Source organism: Rhizophagus irregularis, chromosome 20 (genome assembly GCF_026210795.1).
Source record: "Rhizophagus irregularis chromosome 20, complete sequence".
In the NCBI taxonomy this organism is placed as follows: domain Eukaryota; kingdom Fungi; phylum Glomeromycota; class Glomeromycetes; order Glomerales; family Glomeraceae; genus Rhizophagus; species Rhizophagus irregularis.
The window spans coordinates 3,167,800-3,187,358 of NC_089448.1; the positions used below are offsets into that span (position 1 = coordinate 3,167,800).

Consider the following 19,559-nt stretch of genomic DNA (forward strand, 5'->3'; position numbering starts at 1 on the left):
AGTTTAACTATTATTCAGAAGTATTTCAAGACAAGTAAATTTTTTTATTAATATATCAACATTAATACTCTTTTATTGTGGGGTTAATTTTTAACTTTATGAAAATATTAAAATTCTCGGATATTAGTGAAAGATTTACTTTCTCTTTAGGTTATTAAATAATTGAAAAAAAACTGTAAATACTAGTACAACTATACAAGCCAGGTATTAACAAATAATCTTGTATAAGCAACCTATAGGAAGGTAAAAAGAGGAGTCACAATACAATAACAAAATAATTTATTATTTTGAAGTCAATTAATATGAAGTATATTCATTGTTAATATAATATAATTTTTTCATCTTACCAGAATATTAGCGTTCAATATGTTAATTGAGAGTGGCACAGATTATCCCAATTTTGGGCTGTGTAGAAAACCGTGGCAACCATACTCACTTCGCTTTAAACTATAATTGAAATCAGCCCCAAAATCTTAATGGCTTACCCGGCTGCTAATAACCGGTCATTTAACCAGTTAAACTCAGACTATTTGAACATAGCAAATTAAAATTCTTTAAACAAGCTCTAACCTTAATTAGTAATTATATGGCTTTCAAATGATGCAATTATAAATAAAAAAAGTAATTTGAAGTACGTGTTATCAAAATTATTAAACAATTATCTTATATAAATGACTTGATGAAGAGAAAAAAAAATTTTTTTGAACAAATTCAAGAACAACGAATCAAAAAAATATTTATCACATAAAAATCAAAAAATTTTTGGAACCATGCATTTAAAATATTTGTTATTAATCTTTACCTTTATTATTGTTTCAGCGGGTAATATACAGTTATTTACTTAATTTTACTTTTTTTTATTGACGTTAATATTAATCAAATATTAAAATCTTTTTTATAAATAATGTAATAGCTTTAAGACCTGTAAAACGAGAAGGTAATTATTTCAATAAACATTAATATCTTTACATGTGAATAATGTATAACAAACATCATTTTTTCTTGTGCAGCAGCTAAACGTCATGCATTACGTAAACGTGACTCTGGTTTGTTGCATTAAAAAAACGAGTTCCTTGTAACGTTATATAAATAAGTTTTTATATTAAATTTTTTTGCAATAAAATATGTAATTTAATATGTTTGAATTTATTTATTAATCCATCCAAAAATGAATATTTTGAAATGAAGCTCAAGTTTGTACATTAAAATAAAGTTACAAAGAAAAAATTAACTATTACATAAAAATACTATGATATTGTATCTGGATAAAAAAATTCTTTTGTTGTATATAAGATTTTCAGATTAACGTCATCAAAAATTGGAGTGTTTTATTTTTAAACGTGGCACAATATAGAAACGTGGCAAAATACTCTTGGTACGCCACATCATTCATTACGTCAATCGTGTATATTTAAATATTTACAGTATACTGTGCGTATTTAATATATTATATAAACAGAGGTAAAAAAATCGAAAGAGTCATCATAAATTAACAAATGGTGGGTTTTTCTTGGAGTGTAATTAAAGTGTGTTGAAAAATATTCCAAGCGTGATTAAGTTGTTGAAAATTATTAATTAGGTTTGTTGATAAATTTAAAGTTTCTTTTGAACAAACTGTTTGATCTGTTCTTGTATTCCTCTCATAAAGTATCAGTCATTTTGTTGTAGTCAGGTGAATAGGATTGTTTCTTATTTTGAAAGGTACCTTTGTTGTATTTAGAAAATTTCTTGTTTAATTTTTTGTCAAAAAATGAACGATCTATTAATGTGATAACAATTTTATAATCTGTATAGAAGAAACTTTGTGGTATTGACTGTATTATGTGTGGAATAGGTAGTTGATTAGAGAAATGATAATTGATACGGTTTTTTGATATGTGTGATATCTGGTTGTGAATCTAGAGCGTGATATTTCGCTAAATCTAACTTTTGATTTGATGTTAGAGATTGTATAGTCGTATGTGTTGTGTATAAAAGTGTTTAGAATGCGATTGATTTCGTTTGCACGGATTTTTTCATTTCTGTATCTTTTTGATTAACGGGTAAATAACAACATGTGGTGTTTAGTGATTTATTGCCTTTAAAACCTAAGATGATGTTCCATGAAAATATGATATACTATGTATGTATATGTTGATAAAGGCTAGTAATTATAAAAGCTATTGTTGGATCCATTTGCATCGTAAATATTGTAAATTGATGATAAAAGCGTTGTTGGGTGTTGTGTTTTTTTCAATATTTTTTGTTGATGAGGTGATGCGTATCCCATTTCGGATATTCCCAAGATATCGAAATTGCGTGTAAATATTGATCGCACCTATTTTGAAATATTTTGGTTGATAATATTAATATTGGTTAAAAATTTATTCATTATCTAGGGTGTTGGGTATGCTTGCATTAAAATTTTGTGTTAAATGATTGTGATCTTGAAACGGGAGATCGGGATTGGAATTATTTATAATATTATTGGTAGCTGGTGATGTTTGATCACGTAAAGTTGACGGATTAGAAGGTAAAGGAATAGGGTTATTAATAATCTCAAAGAGAGGGAATATTGTGATCAATTAAAGTTTGGTCGGTAAGATGTTTTGAGTTGAAAATATCTGTTATTTGCTTATAGTTGTAACTGGTTTCACTGTTGCAGATTTACTTTTACGAGCTGAGTTGCAAATGGTTTGTTCGTCAATTTTTCAGTTTCCATCGCCAAAAGAACCGGATTCCTACAAAAAAAAAGACAAAATTTTTAATGAAAAAACAAATTAAAAATATTATTACAGATAAGTTTCGAATAGAAACTTACCATATCAGCATATCCAAGTCCTAAAGCCAAAGAACTGATACCTACAAAAAAAAAGAGAGATTAATGTTTCTTTTTGTATTTTTTTGTAGAACGCCAGCTTAAACTATAAGGAGGGAAATTCGGTAAGGAAGTTTTTGATTTTTTGTAAATAATACTTTTAACGAAACGTATAACATTCCGTTTTTCTTCTTTTTGTAGGCTGCTGGTTCTTCAAGGTCTTCGAACGCATGGGCTCAATGGTTCGAAATTTTTTTTAATAAAAATTTTTGTTTTTTTTTTAATTTAATTTTCTTTTTTTTTTGTAGGTGTCAGTTTCTTAGGCTTTGGGACTATGGTCTGGTAAGTTTCAATTCGAAAATTTGAAACTTTTTTTAATTTATTTTAGTTCGTTCCTATATTTAAATAAAAATCCTCTTCCTCCTTCCCCCTTTCCCTATTTTTTACCTTAAAGTCCAGTTTGTGTCCAAGCCAACGTCCTATAAAAAAAAGCAATGAAAAAGAAATGTTAATCGTTTCTTAAATTTAAAATAAAAAATTCCTCCTTCTCCCCCCTTTCCCATTTCTCACCTTAAAGTCCGGTTTCGTGTTCAAGCCGACTCCCTACAAAAAAAAAAATAATGAAAAGAAATATTAAAACATTTCTTAAATTAAAAAAAAAATAAAAAAAGTTCCAACTCTCTCTTACCTTAAAGTCTGGTTCGTTCAAGCCGTCACACTACAAAAAAAAAATAATGAAAAGAAACGTTAAAACGTTTCTTAAATTAAAAATAAGATAAAAAAAAGTTCCAACTCTTTCTCACCTTAAAGCCTGGTTCGTTCTACTACAAAAAAAAAAAAAAAAAGAAATGTTTGGAAGGTGAGGGCTTTTTTCAAATTAACTTTGTAGACTAAGCAGAAATGAAGCCAAAGGAGCTTATCTATATACTTACAGACCGAAGCTGAAACAAATAAAATTCCATTCGTGAAAAATTTTTTTTTAAAAAATAAAAATATATATTTATTTACTTTTATCCAAGAGGAATCAAAGTCAAAAAAGATCCCAAGAAAATCTAAAAAAGGTTTAAATATTTTTTTGACTATCGCTGATCAGCCGGTTTGAAAAAATTAAATATTAGTAATATTAGCAGTTAGTCTAGTAGATCATTATTAATTGTACTATTAAATAAAAAACTTTATTTATTTATTAATATTGCGTCAATAAAATTTAATATATAAATGGATTAATACTATATAATTGAACTAACTTTATTAATTCATATTGTAATTGTGTCAGTACATTGATAAGAATATTAAACAATTTGAGACGATTGAATGATGTACGTCTTTTTTAGAAGAAATTTTAATTAAGAAATGCTAAAAAAAAACACTACAACCTATTTATATAAATGACTTAATAAAAATATTGATTTACATCTTGTAAAGAAAGAAATTGATATGTAATGCAAACTTATTATTGCTATAATAGCCCACATTAAGTACAAATCTTTTTAGCAGCATGTTGATTATCAGTTTTAACAACAAACTTTTTATTACTGCAATAGCTAACACTATCACGCATATTGCTACCACCAAGAAGAATACCATTACTGTGACAGTTAAGATTGATATTCTTAAACTTATGAGTGAAAGCTTCTGTACTACCATCGCTTTTTATTTGAACATTCAATCCTCTTGTAACATTATATAAGACTTTACCGTTTTCATTTTCGATTAAAAATTCGTAGAAGCAATCTGGGTTAAAACCTCGATTGAAAGCGCCAAAAATTGTAGTACTACCAGATTCATCTTGACCAAAACTCACGAAACCCCTGAATGGGCCAGAAGAAGAACTTGAATCAAAACTTGAGAATGCGGTTTCGCATTTACAATTATTTCGTTTGTAAAATAAGTCAGCTAATTTATCATTAGCTGGCATAGCGGCTGAAACAGTAATTAGCGTTAGGAATAAGGTCAAAAGGATTAATTTATTCATAATTAATCAGTTTTTTTTTTTAAAAAAAATGATATAACTGGCATGATGAAAGAAGAGCGCTTTTATATTTTTATATTTTATTTACTGAAATGTTTTAAGAGTTATCCGTATCCGGAATTTGAATTCTCTTTGTCCGGCATTGTCGGATTTTGCGCAATGTTGCATAAATAAATGAATCAAATGAATCCCAGTAAGTTTAATCTTTACGGTATTACAATTTTTTTTTAATAAATATTATCATGTAACATGCGATAACTTTCTTTTTTAAAAATGCTAAATGAATTCATATAAAGTAACTAAATGAATCAATCATTCTATATTTAGAAATAAAGAGTTCTCTCGCATTTCTTTAATTTAAATTAAGTTAGATAATCTAAAAATCTACACAAACCTTACTATTATGTATGTCATTGTTCAAAAAACAAAAACAGTATGCACCCGTATTAGTATTTAACATTCCTATTATTTTATTTGATTTGAAAAAAAAATGTATACAATATGCAGCTCATTCATTTAACGGATTTACGACTCCGAATATACATTCCTATTATATTATTTGATTTTAATAGATTAGATTCATCAGAAAATAAGGAAAAAAGATGTATAAAAGATGCAGCCCGTTCATTTAACGGATTTATGACTCCGCTGCTTCTTTAAGAAAAAGCATTCCTATTATATTATTTGATTTGAATAGATAAGAAAATGAGAAAAAAAAAATGTTCACTTGACGGATTTATGACTCCGCATAAACATTCCGCTTATATTATTTGATTTGAATAGATTAGATTCATCAGAAAATAAGAAAAAAAAATGTAGCTAACGGATTTATGACCCGCCGCTTCTTTAAGAAAAAGCATTCCTATTATATTATTTGATTTGAATAGATCAGAAAATGAGAAAAAAAAATGTTCATTTAACGGATTTATGACTCCGCATAAACATTCCGCCTATATTATTTGATTTGAATAGATCAGATTCATCAGAAAATAAGAAAAAAAAATGTAGCTAACGGATTTATGACCCGCCGCTTCTTTAAGAAAAAACATTCCTATTATATTATTTGATTTGAATAGATCAGAAAATGAGAAAAAAAAAATGTTCATTTAACGGATTCATGACTCCACATGATTTGAATAGATAAGATTTATCAGAAAATAAGAAAAAAAAAATGTAGCTAACGGATTTATGAGCCGCCGCTTCTTTTAGAAAATCATCCCTATTATATTATTTGATTTGAATAGATCAGAAAATGAGGAAAAAAAAAAAATTTTTCTTGACGTTAAAAAAATTTTTGATTTCTTTTTATTTTTCATAATTTTGTTTTTTTATTTAAAATTTGTAAAAGTCTTTAAACATAGAAAATATCAAAAATCACAAAAACACAGTAAAATATGAATAGTAGCGTAGTTTAGAAAAACAATAATAATTTTAGATTAAACACAATTTTAGTTAGATCTTAAATTAAAAATTTAGATACGATATACTTAGTTATAGGGGGTTGAAAGATTTCTTTCTTCACTCTAGGTGCTTTTGTATTTAGTTATACGATCATTGTTGATCACATATAATTAATAAAGCGCGTTACTATTTAAAAAAAAAAAAATGAGAAAAAAAAATGTTCATTTAACGAATTTATGACACCTAAACATTCCGCTTAGATTTGAATAGACCAGATTCATCAGAAAATAAAATGTAGCCTATTCATTTAACGGATTTATGACCCACTTCTTTAAGAAAATCATTCCTATTATATTATTTGATTTGAATAGATCAGAAAATGAGAAAAAAAATTGTTCATTTAACGAATTTATGAGCCCGCGTAAACATATTATTTGATTTGAATTGATCAGATTCATCAGAAAATAAGAAAAAAAAAATGTAGCTAACGGATTTATGACCTGCCGCTTCTTTAAGAAAAACATTCCTATTATATTATTTGATTTTGAATAGATAAGAAAATGAGAAAAAAAAAATGTTCATTTAACGGATTTATGAGCCCGCATAAATATTCCGCTTATATTATTTGATTTGAATAGCATCAGAAATAAGAAAAAAAAGTGTAGTTAATGGATTTATGACCCGCCGCTTCTTTAAGAAAAAACATTCCTATTATATTATTTGATTTTGAATAGATCAGAAAATGAGAAAAAAAAAATGTTCATTTAACGGATTTATGACTCCGCATAAACATTCCGCTTAGATTTGAATAGACTAGATTCATCAGAAAATAAGAAAAAAAAAATGTAGCCCATTCATTTAACGGATTTATGACCCGCCGCTCCTTTAAGAAAATTATTTCCTATTATATTATTTGATTTATGAGAAAAAAAAAATGTTCATTTAACGGATTTATGAGCCCGCATAAACATTCCGCTTATATTATTTGATTTGAATAGCATCAGAAAATAAGAAAAAAAAAGTGTAGCTAATGGATTTATGACCCGCCGCTTCTTTAAGAAAAAACATTCCTATTATATTATTTGATTTTGAATAGATCAGAAAATGAGAAAAAAAAAATGTATCCCATTCATTTAACGGATTTATGGCTCCGCACGCTGCTCCTTTCAACCTTAAATTAAATTTAAATCTTAATTTCCTTTTTTTTAAAAAAAAAAAAAAAAAAATTATAATTTCTACGAAATGAAATTAAAACATCTCTTAATTTTTTTATCAATAATCATATTTATAACGTTACCAATAAAATCAGATGTTATATTCACAGAAAAAGAAACTACAGAATTTCAAGTGGCAGACATTTTGAAATATGGAGATAATACGATAGTTTTGCAAATAGTTCGCAATTTAAGTGGTGGAAATTGTTCTGAAACAAAAATATCATTTCGCGTTATTTATCGCAATGGTACTATTATACCAATCGATCTTCCAATGGAAGAATTGGGGATACAATATTTCAATTTTTGTACCGTTGATGGATTTAACCCTATTTCTCTTAAAGCCATAGAAACAAAAAAAGGCAATTTTATAGTAGTAACTTATACTGTAGCTGCGGACGTAAATAATCCTTTCACGTATAATGATTATTTAATGTTGATTGGTTTAAATGGAACGATTTACAGGTTAGAATGAATTGATCTTTTTTTTAAAATCTTTTTGGAGAATATATGTACTTTTTTTTGTAATATATGTACTTTTCTTTTATAGTAAAACTTTAATGGGGCCTTCTCTTATTGACTCAAGTAATAATAATACATGGAGGCCTCAACAATCTTTTATCTATCCAAATGTTAATAATGAGCAAGGATTTCTCTACTTTGCACCATTATCGAGTGGTCTTAATGATGTCAATAGTAATTATAGCGTGACGCAATGGACAATGTAATTTATCATATTAATAAAAATTTTAAATTTTAAATTTTAATTTTATGTATGTCTAACTTATGTTCCTTTCCTCTTTTTATGAAGAAATGAAGACGGAATTTTTAGCAAGATTACAGATATGGTTTTAGTTTTTCAAGTACAACCTTCTGTAGTTTCAACAGTGGATGGAGGTTACATGTTTATTTATCCTAATATAACAACCTCCCAGGATCCTTATTCTTCACAGTCAGGGCTTTACGCAATGTATTGTGGATATGGAAGTAATATTACGCGAGAACCAGTTATTCTTTATGAAACTATAATGACATTAGATATTATTAACCTTAATTGTGTTATCTCTTACTCGGAGGTTGGACAAATTTGTTTGATAACCATACAACCTAATTCCACTGATCCAAATCCAATCCCTGTATATATTCAAGTTAAATATCTTTCATTGGGATCTGTATTTGATGTCAAACATGTATATGCAACACTGCCCACAATTATAGGTATTAATCAACTTACCGATCCTCAATTTATGATTACGCCATTACCATTCGGAGGGTATTTCTATAGTGTTGTTCAAACAACCAATATAAGTAGTGATATTTGGGGCTTTGTTTTGGATGAAAATGGCAAATTTAATCCATGGAACCTTTCATATCCTACACTGTCAGATTCTAATGCTTCCCGCCAAATTTTAACAAACAACACTCTTGTAATGCTTAAACCAATAGTAGGACAAAATTGGAGTATAATCACCACTGATTTGTATAAAATTCATGAAGGTAAGGTAATGGCGAAATTATTATTATTATTATTATTATTTTTAACTCTTACAAATACTCTAGATTATGGCTATGGTAATATATTCATCAGTAATACAACTCCGGCCATTTATGACTCTATTCCCGCACGTGAAACTAATCCCCTTAAAATTACATACACGATTCCTATTGTTTTATCAAACGGCACAATTACAATTTTTCAAAGTAATGGCAGTTCTAATCCTGGGATTGTACGTCAAACCATTAACGGCTTAAATCAAAAATATGTAACGTTTAATAACAATACCGTTAGTATTGATATAATTGAAAGTACATTTAATATACCTGACACAACGTATTATGTTATGATTGAGAATAATTTTGTTTCGAGTCTATTATACAATGAACCTCTCCCTGGCTTATCTAGTAATATTATTTGGTCTTTTACAACGTGTAAGTGATTTATAATTATGCTCATAAAATTGAATTATATTATATATACAATTAATTATTTTTCAAATAGTACCAGAAGAAGAAAAAGAAAAAGAAAAAGGAGGAGGAAGTAAAATTAAAATGTTTTTTGATGGCATTTATGGAAAAGTTAAATTGACCGAAACCGGAACTGCTTACTTTGACACTCTCAATCCCGATCAAATAATTAAATTCTTTGATAATTTAACAAAAGAATTGACCGATGCAGTCACTGCAGTCACATCAACACGAATAACCACCAATTATAGATTTGTAATCGATACTTCTAACATTGAAAGTTCTTCAAAACAATATCTTTTATCCATTAGGATTGATAAACCAAAATCTGCATCAGAGAGGGAGACTACATTTATCATTGGAGATTTAAAAGCTATGATTCAGAATATGAACATCACTGTTCTTGCATCTGGAAGTTCTTCGAAATATTTGGAACCACTCTATGGATATGTAACTATCCGTAAGTATTCGTTTTTTAATTTTTTCAGATGAAAATTTAACCAAATTAATTAATTTTTCTTTCTTTTTTTTTTTAATAAAATAGCCAGGTGGTATGAGAATCCCGTCAATATATTCGAACTTATTTTAACAGTTATATTCTTTTTTATATTGACCATACTTTGCATCATTTCTATATATTATGATGCAAAAAAAGTAAATAGTGATGCAAATAGTAACGGTAGTGTTAGGAAAGCTTTTTTTCAAATAATGAAATCGGATATATGTAAATTAATTAAATTAATCCAATCTGTAAATTTATGTAAGGGGAAGGAGGGTAATGAGGGGAGGGAGGTTAATGAGGAAAGTGAGGATAAGGTAAAGTACACATTCTATATTTTAATTGAAAATCAAATGCTAACATAATGTTTATTAATTTAGAGCAACCACTTTAAAATTTATTTATATGGATTTAATGTTTTATCATTTGTGTTGGACATTCTTTTTGCTAAGGTAGAGGCAGGCAGCGTCAAAATTATATTTTTTGTGAGGTAAATATCAACTTTTGAACTAAAAAATTTTTTTAAAAAAAAGACTAAAATAATAAAATTTTCTTTAAGTGTTTTTTTTGTGACAGTTCCATATGTTATCAAGTTAGGATATGTAGTTTATATTATCCTTAGCGAACTTGTAAGAGAAGAAAATTCAGAAGATTCAGATCAACTTCTTGGAGGTCAACAAGATGGTTCGCAAGGTCAGCAAGATGGTACACAAGGTCAGCAAGATGATACACAAGGTCAGCAAGATGGTACACAAGGTCAACAACAACAAGAAAAAGTTACGATCAGGAAATGGTTAGAAGATTCAAAAGATCATAAAATAGTTCTCGTAATGTTGATATCACTAGCAGGAACTGATGTTGGAGTTCTAGATATATTTAATTTCCAATTTTGTGGATATAAATTTGACATTAAGTTATCTAAAAAATTTGAACGAAGGATTATTATTGGAGTAATTATTGGTATTATTATTAAAAATATGCCCGAACTAGCTGTTAGGGTATGTAATTTTTTTTGCATCACCTTTTTTTTTAAAAAAAAAATCAAATATTAATCAAGTTAATTTAATTTTTTTTTAAAAAAAATTATTAGGTTTACTTTTTAAGTAAAGCGATTGATTTTAGTTATTTATCCATTCTTACTCCTTTAGTATCTCTTATAAAAGTCCTAAGTATTTTTATAAACTGCACAAAATTAATGAAAACTAAGGATGATGATTCTTAAATTTGATATTTTCCTTATTTTCTTATTATAAATTAAAAAGTTTTGAAATTTTTATTTACCATAAATCTTCCTCTCAATTACATACAATAATTACAGTCTTAGAGTAATTTCTTATACCTTAGATATAAAATTGGTTATTATAATACCTATCATCAAATTTTTTTGTCTTATCAACTTATAAATATAAAACGTTACTTATGGTCTTGTTGTTGAATTTTTACTTTTCCTAATAGTCGACCATGATTTCATGATGTTTATTTGAAAAGATAAGCTTAAAAGTCCATCAAATAGTATACAGGATATTAGTATGTAACAGTTGTAACACGGAACAGCCTTTCATCACGGTGATGATCAATTTATCATTACAGTATCACAATCTAGTTAAATGTTTTAATGATTAATACGATAATAAAAAGACACCTCAAAAAAAAATAATAAAGATAATGCAGCTACCTTTAAATAAATTGTTATATTCTTCATGTAAATGATTAGACTTTATCTCGCTTAAAACATATCCAAAATCAATAATGTCTTTATTTATACTTTGTTCTCCTTTCATAATTCTTTTTGAAAGTCCAAAACTTGATAATTTAATATTCTGATAATAACCTCGCAATTTGAACAGTTATATTTAAATAGTCATGCAAATTAATGACATGACAACTATTTTGTACAAATTCAAACGTTTCCCCCATCATTGGCATATTCCATTACTAGAGAAAACGTTTTTCTTGCCCCTTTATAATAGGTAAAAATAATTATTAATAAGAATACAGTAAACACTAATTTTAACATTGACGAACCTTCTTTAGTAATCCCATATAATCGTGCGATATTGTTATGATATAAACTCATTTGTTGATTAAGTTGAATCTAAGTCAATACAAAAAAAAAAAAATTTACACTTGGCATTTGAATTAAACATAAATTTAAAATTTACAAACCTCATGGACAATTTTATTATTAGCGTCTTCATTATTATCATAATGATAACGTAAGATTTTTATCGCTACACAAAAGTTTTTGTAAAACGCACTATATACCATTACGAACTGATCATCGTAAATTTTATTTATATTTTTAAATTCCTCAAATTCTGACCAAATTATCTTCAATAGAATTTTCAATCCATTGCATTTTAATGGAATACAAAAAAAAAAATATTTTTTGTGTGAATCTCAAAAAAATGGCTTTGGCTTTATATTCATTATTAGTCACATAATATTACATTTTTAATTGGTTATATGTACAATTATAGTTGCTCTTTTTTTCATTATTATTATTTTTTATTTTTTTATATTACAATCTTGATGTCACTAACATACTTACCTATATATGATTTTTCAAATAATTATTGTATGACCATAAAATATTTTCCAAGATGATGATACCAATTATTTTTAGTAATCCCAAATTTGTGTCCTCAACTGTCATTTGTAGTTCTTTTTAGTTTGTATTATTTGTATTAATGGTTTTTATACTGTTTACTTTTTACCTTAATAAATTGACTTACAGTCTTAGCGCAAAAAGAAAAGAAAAAAAAATAGTCTAGGACAAATTCTCCCTTCTAAATTAGGTTACATAAGTTTGAATTTTACCATTAAAGAAGCATATTTTTATTAATAAATTGTTAATAAACTAAAAAGAGGTAGTGATGATATTTTACATTACATAAAGGAATATATTATGAATCAAGTATTTGGCCATTGAGAATATTAAAAATAATAATTGTTTGATTTGAAAGATAAAGTGAGGGAACTCGAGTTACATAATATTATAGTTCGAAGACATAGTGATTTTAGTTATTGACTTTGATGACTTTAATGTATAATGAATATTGATTAGTTAAAAGAATATTTGATTAGTTATAGTAAATATAGATGAATAATCATAAATAATATTTGTAAAATTATTACCAGCTGATTGATTTATATATTATTATAGAGATTTTTTTTTTGTTCATATAAATACTATGATAAAAATTAGAGATAAGTTTGTCCGTATATGTTTTTTCTGTTACCACAGCTTGATTTTGAATAATTATAATTAAATAAAAATTAAAAATGTTAAATGATTAATTCTATAAATTAAAATATTTAAAATAATTAAATTAGAATAAATAGAATAAATAATAAATTTATTTTATAACTAGCTGTAGTTTGTTGCGTTGCAACAGGGTTAAATGAGTTTAATCAATATAACAATAAAATTTTGTATAGAAAAAAAAAATAGTAAATAATAAGAAAAAAATTATTAAAAGAAAAAATCAAGCTTACCATAGGACCACATCATCAACCTGATTGATCCGATCTAAGCCTAAAGACGAAATAAATAATAGCGATAATATACATATAAGTTAATAAAAAAAATATATAAACTTGGCGGAATAGAAATGGAAGTTCGAATCATGTTTATTGAATGTTTTCAAAAGGAGTTAGATGATGAAATTAAATCTAAAGCAAGTAGTAATATCCCATCTACGACATTGGTAAGTGTCTCCTTCTTGAACAATAATTTTCAGTCTGACATATGAGCGTGATTTGTGTTGCTCACTTAATAATATGTTATTACCAGTTTGTTGAACACAATGTTAATCCAATTATACATTCACTTTCAGCTCTTAAAGAGGAGAGGGTTATGTCGTTGTACAACCGTGTTGGAAGGCGAAGCAAAGTCATGTGTATTTGCCATAGTTTATACATTAATAAATTTATCTAACTTGCTTCTATTACTGCATCAAATTTTCATTATGTCGAAGTAGATATATTAATAGCTTCCAATTGTTCTCTATTTGGTTCAAGTCTGATGATAATTCACTGGCAAATCGATAGTTGTAGCTACTATTACTATGTATGTTAAGTATTTTTCTCTCTGAAAAGTTTGTTTCAATACACAGATGATATTTGTATTCATACAAATTATAAAATAAGTGGAAAGTTCTCATAATAAAACAAAAAAAATGAAGTATTGTAATATTACAGATATTTGTTAATTATTATCGAATATCTTATCCTAAATAACTATTTCTTGATGGAATAAAATTAGTATTTTTTTTTTCATTTTGAAATTATTTTAAAACTATTAAATTTAAGAAAAATTGTTTTAAAATGTTATTTATTTATTGTTTATAATTCGAAATAAAAAAAAAATGAACTCCTGGACAATCCTCATATGATTAATATGTTTGGTATAAATTGCAGCGGCATACAAAAATTTGAACTCATTAACAAATGTACTAATAGATGATATTTAATTTAGTAACATTTGAAATAATATTTCTATTCTTTTATATATACAGTAAATCGTTAAAACTTAAAAGGATAGTGAATTTCATAATCATTGAGATTATGTTCAAAATCTTTGATTACTCCATATCTTTGATATTTATTGATCAGTTTTTTATAATTTTCCCCTTCATAAATAGAATCAGATGTAAGTATGGAAATTGCAGATCTACCTCTCCATTTTTCCAAGAATTCCTCCAAGTTTTCTAAAGAAAATTTAAAATCATCATAAAATCTAATTTCTTGTAAATTAATCGGTGCTGATCTATTTAATGTTTCTAAAAAAATTTTCCCATATTCCAAAATTTCTTTATCAGTTTCAATTGCATACAGATTATCTATAGTTATTAATAGTGATTTTAAATTTTGACAAATCTTTAGTAATTTTTCAAATTCATCGAAATGTTTTTTTGATAGTGATAATGTAATTGTTAAATATTCAATTAAAGGACAATTTTCATAAACTTTACGAATAAAATTGAGAGAATCCTCATAAAAGGTTAAACATCTAAATTTATTGTTGTCTCTAAATAAAATTTTCTTGATACATCCTCCACTATTTTCAATTATTTTAGTAATTACATCAAACCCGCACCACTCTAAATTAACGATTTCAAGATCACGATAAACCTGTATTCTCAATTGTTCTAATTGTTCTTCAGTAAATGGGCGTAAATCATCGAACACTAATGTTTTTAATTTATAGAATTTTGAAAGAATCTCTTGAGGTAATGCGCTTTCAAAACCACCTATACATCGAAAGTAAATTATTAAATGATTGAGACTATCTGCCTTTTTCGTTAGTGCACGAAAAACTTCTTCACTAGGATCTTTTGTAAGGTGACTATTACGAATATCATCTTCCCATTCAAAATGCTTTAAATTCTTTTGAGCTTCAATTAACTTAACAATTCCGTGATTGGGTTTTGAGTCTATATTAATAATGATAAGTTTCTGTATATATTGACAGAATGGTAATAATCCATAAAAATATGAAGAATCAATAGACGTATCACATTTTAATTCACAAAGTGATTCAAGACGATCCTTAGCTTCTGGAAAATAAAATGTTTGAGGTTTAATTGATCTTATATCTAAATATTTCAATTCCGGACATTTTCTTATTAAGAGAGAGTAAAATTTTTGTTGCATAGAAAATTGATTATAATCCAAATGTGATCCAATAGAAATTATACTATTAATAATATTTACATTGATACTTTTACAATAAGAAAAATAATCAAACAAGAGTGATTGATTTGAACCTGAAGGTAATTGGATTGTTTGGTTTGTTATGAATTCCTTGATATCATTAAATATATAGTGAGAAATAATGATGAATAAAGAACTTTTAATACTATAATTAATATCATTGTAGCACCAAGGATTTCTCCATAAAATTGGAATCACAGTTTCACACCAAAGTCTATTGACCATTAAAAATGAAAAAAGAGATATTGAATCTTCCTGAAATTCTTTAAATATTAAGAAAAGAATATCTTCATTGAGTTTGGACATATTATTTATTAAAAAAAAAAAAGTCTTAAAAAAAATCTTTTTTATAATTGAAACTTCACAAAGTATTTACAAAAATGATTTTTACAAGTATTAAATACAAAGAAAAAAACGAAATCTTCCTAAATTGATTATTTTGTGACAATGACATTCTGTGACCATTAATTTGATCAAATGAAACAAGTAATGGTGTGGTAAGATCATTCCAAGTCAATGCACCCCTGATTGTCTATATCGCACTCGTGACCCGCATAGTCAAAAAAGGGTGTCGTACAGGGTCAAAAAGATAATTTTTGCGTCTATATCAGTTTACAGTAGGATCAGCATCGTACATGAATAGAAACCGATAGCGAAAATAAATAAACAAAAGTTTACGCCAATTATTTCTTATTCTTCAATTTTTTAATTGTTAACCTTTTATAAAAAATTTTTCTGATGTATTATAAACATATTTTCTTATTGACGATAATGATAGTAATCTGAACGAAGTGCTTTCGAAAGTTTATATAATTTTTAGTAATTCTTCAATTTCAGTATAATGATCCTTCGATGGTGAAAATGTAAGAGACAAATATTCAATTGAAGGACAATTCTTACGAATATTACGTATAAAAATAAGAGAATCTTCAATGAAGTTATTTACATTACGTACAAATTCAAAAGGCTCTAATAAGATTTTCTTTAGATGTCCTCTACTATTTTCAATTATAATAGAAGTTGCTTTTAAATTGAAATGGTTATATTTTAAGGACCTCAAGATCATAATATACACACATTTTTAATTGTTCTTCACTGAAACTATAAAAACTAGTTGCCAATGTTTTTAGTTTATGAAGCTTTGGCAGTATCTTTGGCAATGTATAATTAACACTATACGTAAAATGTAATATTAAATGATTAATAACATTTGCATTTCTTTCTAACGCAAAGAGAATCTCATTGTAAGAATCTTGATTTGGTCCAGTAATATATAAAGCATCATAATTTCTCCATTCAAAATACTTTAAATTTTTCTGAACTCTAATTAATTCAGTAATCCCATGATAATTTTTTTTTACATTAGCAATAATGAGTCTCTGTATATATTGACATAGCTGCGCTAATCCATAAAAATATGAAGAATCTGTTAATGTGTTACATTTTAATTCACAAAATATTTGATGTTTAATAGATTTCATATCCAAATACTTTAACTCTGGAAATTTCTTCATAAAGAGATAGTAAAATTCTTGTTGCAAAAGAAATTGGTCATAATTTAAAAAAGGTCCAATAGAAGTTATAATGCTTATAGTATTTACATTAATACTTTTACAGAAAGATAAATAATCAAACAAAAGTGATTGACATGAAACTAATGGTAATTGAATTACTTGTCTTGTTAGGAATTCTTTAATATAATCGGATAAATATATAGGAAGTAATAATTGTAAATAAATAATTTTTATTACTATACTTAATATCATAACACCAAGGATTCCTCCATAAAATTGGAATCACAGTTTCACACCAAAGTCTATTGACCATTAGACATGAAAAGAGAGATATTGAATCATCTTGCACTAATTCTTCAAATATTAAGGATAGAATATCTTGTCTTTAATCACTGGTTTATTATAGTAAATATCCTTATTAAATATTTAATTATAAAAAAATTTTAAAAAGTTTTAGCAACGAATATAAACCACCGGAATAAAATTCCGAATAATTTATTTTTCAAAATTAATCTTTCGCAAGAAACAAATATTACGTCATAATTTTTTATAGTCTTGATAATTGTAAATGTTTCTAACTACAAACACTATAATCATACACGTAATAAAATTTACAACGACTAAAAAAATTATTGTGTGATTCAATTAATATAATATGCAAAATGTTCGTCAATCGTCATACGTGCAATTTTAATTTTAATTAAATTTTATATTTTCACATTGTATTATTGAATTTATTGAATAAACATCTTTTAATTCGTGTGCATATTTGTAAATCATATTTCATAATGGTAATTTTTATATTGGTATTAGTAGTGAAAGCCTATCCTTTCAAGATACTGTATCTAAATAATGTTATTATAATTTTATATGACAATTGTTAATATCTTTGTTTTTTCATTAAAGTTTTCATCATCATAGATAATTTTCTATATTCTTTATTTATTTTAACTTAATAAATGACATAATTGGATAATTATCTAGTTATTGACTTATGGTAAACGTTTCAATCTCAAGTTCTATTAGTGTGTAAATTATTTTCATAAGCATTGTCGCTATTATTAAGATGTAAAGTTTGATTTGTCATACATAATGAACCCATCCAAAATTAAATCCAGCGCGATTAATAATTATAGATTTCGAATAATCTATTACCCGACTTATTTTCATATTTTGTGTGTCTTCTCCATGTTCAAATGAGAAAATAAAGTTATCTGATGAACTATACCATAGATATCCAAATAACCATCTCCTACTGAATTAAATCCGATAGAGCTATACCCTCCAAAAATCTTGTTTGAATTTTGAACCTTAATTAAAACTAAACTTGCTACTCGTCCATTACAATAATCTTTAAATGTTTCATTATTAATTCCATCACGACTACCACGATAAATAAGGTCGAACTTATAAACTGGATCATTTATAGTACATATCCTTTTTGTCAATCCAATTGAATGTAATATTTGCTGATAATGCTTGATTTAATTTTTGTTAATAAACCTTTTCTAGGTGATGAATTCTTTGGTAAAGTATCTTTATAATAAAATTCTTCAATTTCATCATAAATATCATTAGGAATAATGACTTTGTAAGGACGAACTTTATCAAAAAAATCTGCTCGCGAAATTTTAACAAATTGAATAAGTAGAATAAATTGATTTAAAGTTTTCTTCAATGCTTGATAATTCTCTTCATTCCACTTTGCCTTATTACTTTCAAGACCGGAGTTTGTTCAATGCCCCATTTAATTAAATAATCCCAAACGATAATTTCTTCAATTGATAAGTCGTCCCTTTGGAGCAAGCAAAAAAGAATGTCCTTTTTTATAAAGGAAAAACATAAATGGTAGTGGGTCTTTACAGATAAATTCAAGACAATAATCTCGCAATTTCTTACAATTTTCAAGAGTAAATACTGAATGAAGAATGAGATCAACATTTTCATAAATCCAGCTATTTAGTTTTTCGATCAAATAATCTTGAACATATTCGAAATAACTCTTCAAAAAGTAATTCATCAGATGCAACTAATAAACCAAGAATGTCTTCACCTGATTGGATCAAGTTCTCCAGTATAAATATATCTAATTAATATTTTAAAATAACTAAGTTAATAAATTAAAAATAAAATTATATAAAATAAATAAATAAATTTATGTATAAATCTTTCTTACTTTAAAATCATTTCATAAACGATTGGGGTAACATTTAGTTTATTAAATATAAACATATTATTTTCTCTTGTTATCCAATTAACGGAATGTGATGTTTTGAAATAAGGAGAACGAGCACGTAAAACAATTGAGTGTGCACGAAATTCTTTTATATTGTTTTCACCAACTTGAATAATAAATAACATTGTAATCATCTGCATCATTTAATATTAAGGAAAAATCCTTTGAAAGATTTAATATGATGAAAAGTTGTTGTCATTTTTTTCCTTTCGGATTTTTTTTTTTTTAAAAAAACAAAGAAAT

General features: G+C 26.2%; 5 protein-coding genes across 5 annotated transcripts; 1 reads left to right on the forward strand and 4 right to left on the reverse strand.

Moving 5' to 3' along the window:
• Positions 1-2,690: 2,690 nt before the first annotated feature.
• On the reverse strand, positions 2,691-3,759 carry OCT59_013296 (uncharacterized protein; the record flags this gene model as incomplete). The annotated part of the gene is made up of 7 exons (XM_066140715.1): positions 2,691-2,720; positions 2,801-2,834; positions 3,245-3,276; positions 3,368-3,400; positions 3,486-3,515; positions 3,601-3,618; positions 3,730-3,759. 7 exons carry the CDS (start codon positions 3,757-3,759, stop codon positions 2,691-2,693), a joined length of 207 nt encoding a protein of 68 aa, XP_066001570.1.
• A 254-nt stretch (positions 3,760-4,013) lies between these two features.
• Positions 4,014-4,807, reverse strand: OCT59_013297 (uncharacterized protein). Its single transcript, XM_025322223.2, has one exon. The coding sequence runs from the start codon at positions 4,770-4,772 to the stop codon at positions 4,272-4,274; it is 501 nt and encodes a 166-aa protein (XP_025166767.1). The 5' UTR covers positions 4,773-4,807; the 3' UTR covers positions 4,014-4,271.
• Positions 4,808-7,412: 2,605 nt separating this feature from the next.
• On the forward strand, positions 7,413-11,070 carry OCT59_013298 (uncharacterized protein; the record flags this gene model as incomplete). Its single annotated transcript, XM_066140717.1, has 9 exons — positions 7,413-7,849; positions 7,935-8,108; positions 8,196-8,881; positions 8,945-9,313; positions 9,384-9,809; positions 9,894-10,165; positions 10,229-10,338; positions 10,408-10,846; positions 10,939-11,070. The coding sequence occupies 9 exons, from the start codon at positions 7,413-7,415 to the stop codon at positions 11,068-11,070; spliced, it is 3,045 nt and encodes a 1,014-aa protein (XP_066001571.1).
• Positions 11,071-14,375: 3,305 nt separating this feature from the next.
• OCT59_013299 (uncharacterized protein) lies at positions 14,376-15,872 on the reverse strand (the record flags this gene model as incomplete). Its single annotated transcript, XM_066140718.1, has 1 exon — positions 14,376-15,872. One exon carries the CDS (start codon positions 15,870-15,872, stop codon positions 14,376-14,378), a length of 1,497 nt encoding a protein of 498 aa, XP_066001572.1.
• Positions 15,873-16,371: 499 nt separating this feature from the next.
• On the reverse strand, positions 16,372-17,080 carry OCT59_013300 (uncharacterized protein; the record flags this gene model as incomplete). Its single annotated transcript, XM_066140719.1, has 2 exons — positions 16,372-16,564; positions 16,644-17,080. 2 exons carry the CDS (start codon positions 17,078-17,080, stop codon positions 16,372-16,374), a joined length of 630 nt encoding a protein of 209 aa, XP_066001573.1.
• Positions 17,081-19,559: the final 2,479 nt, after the last annotated feature.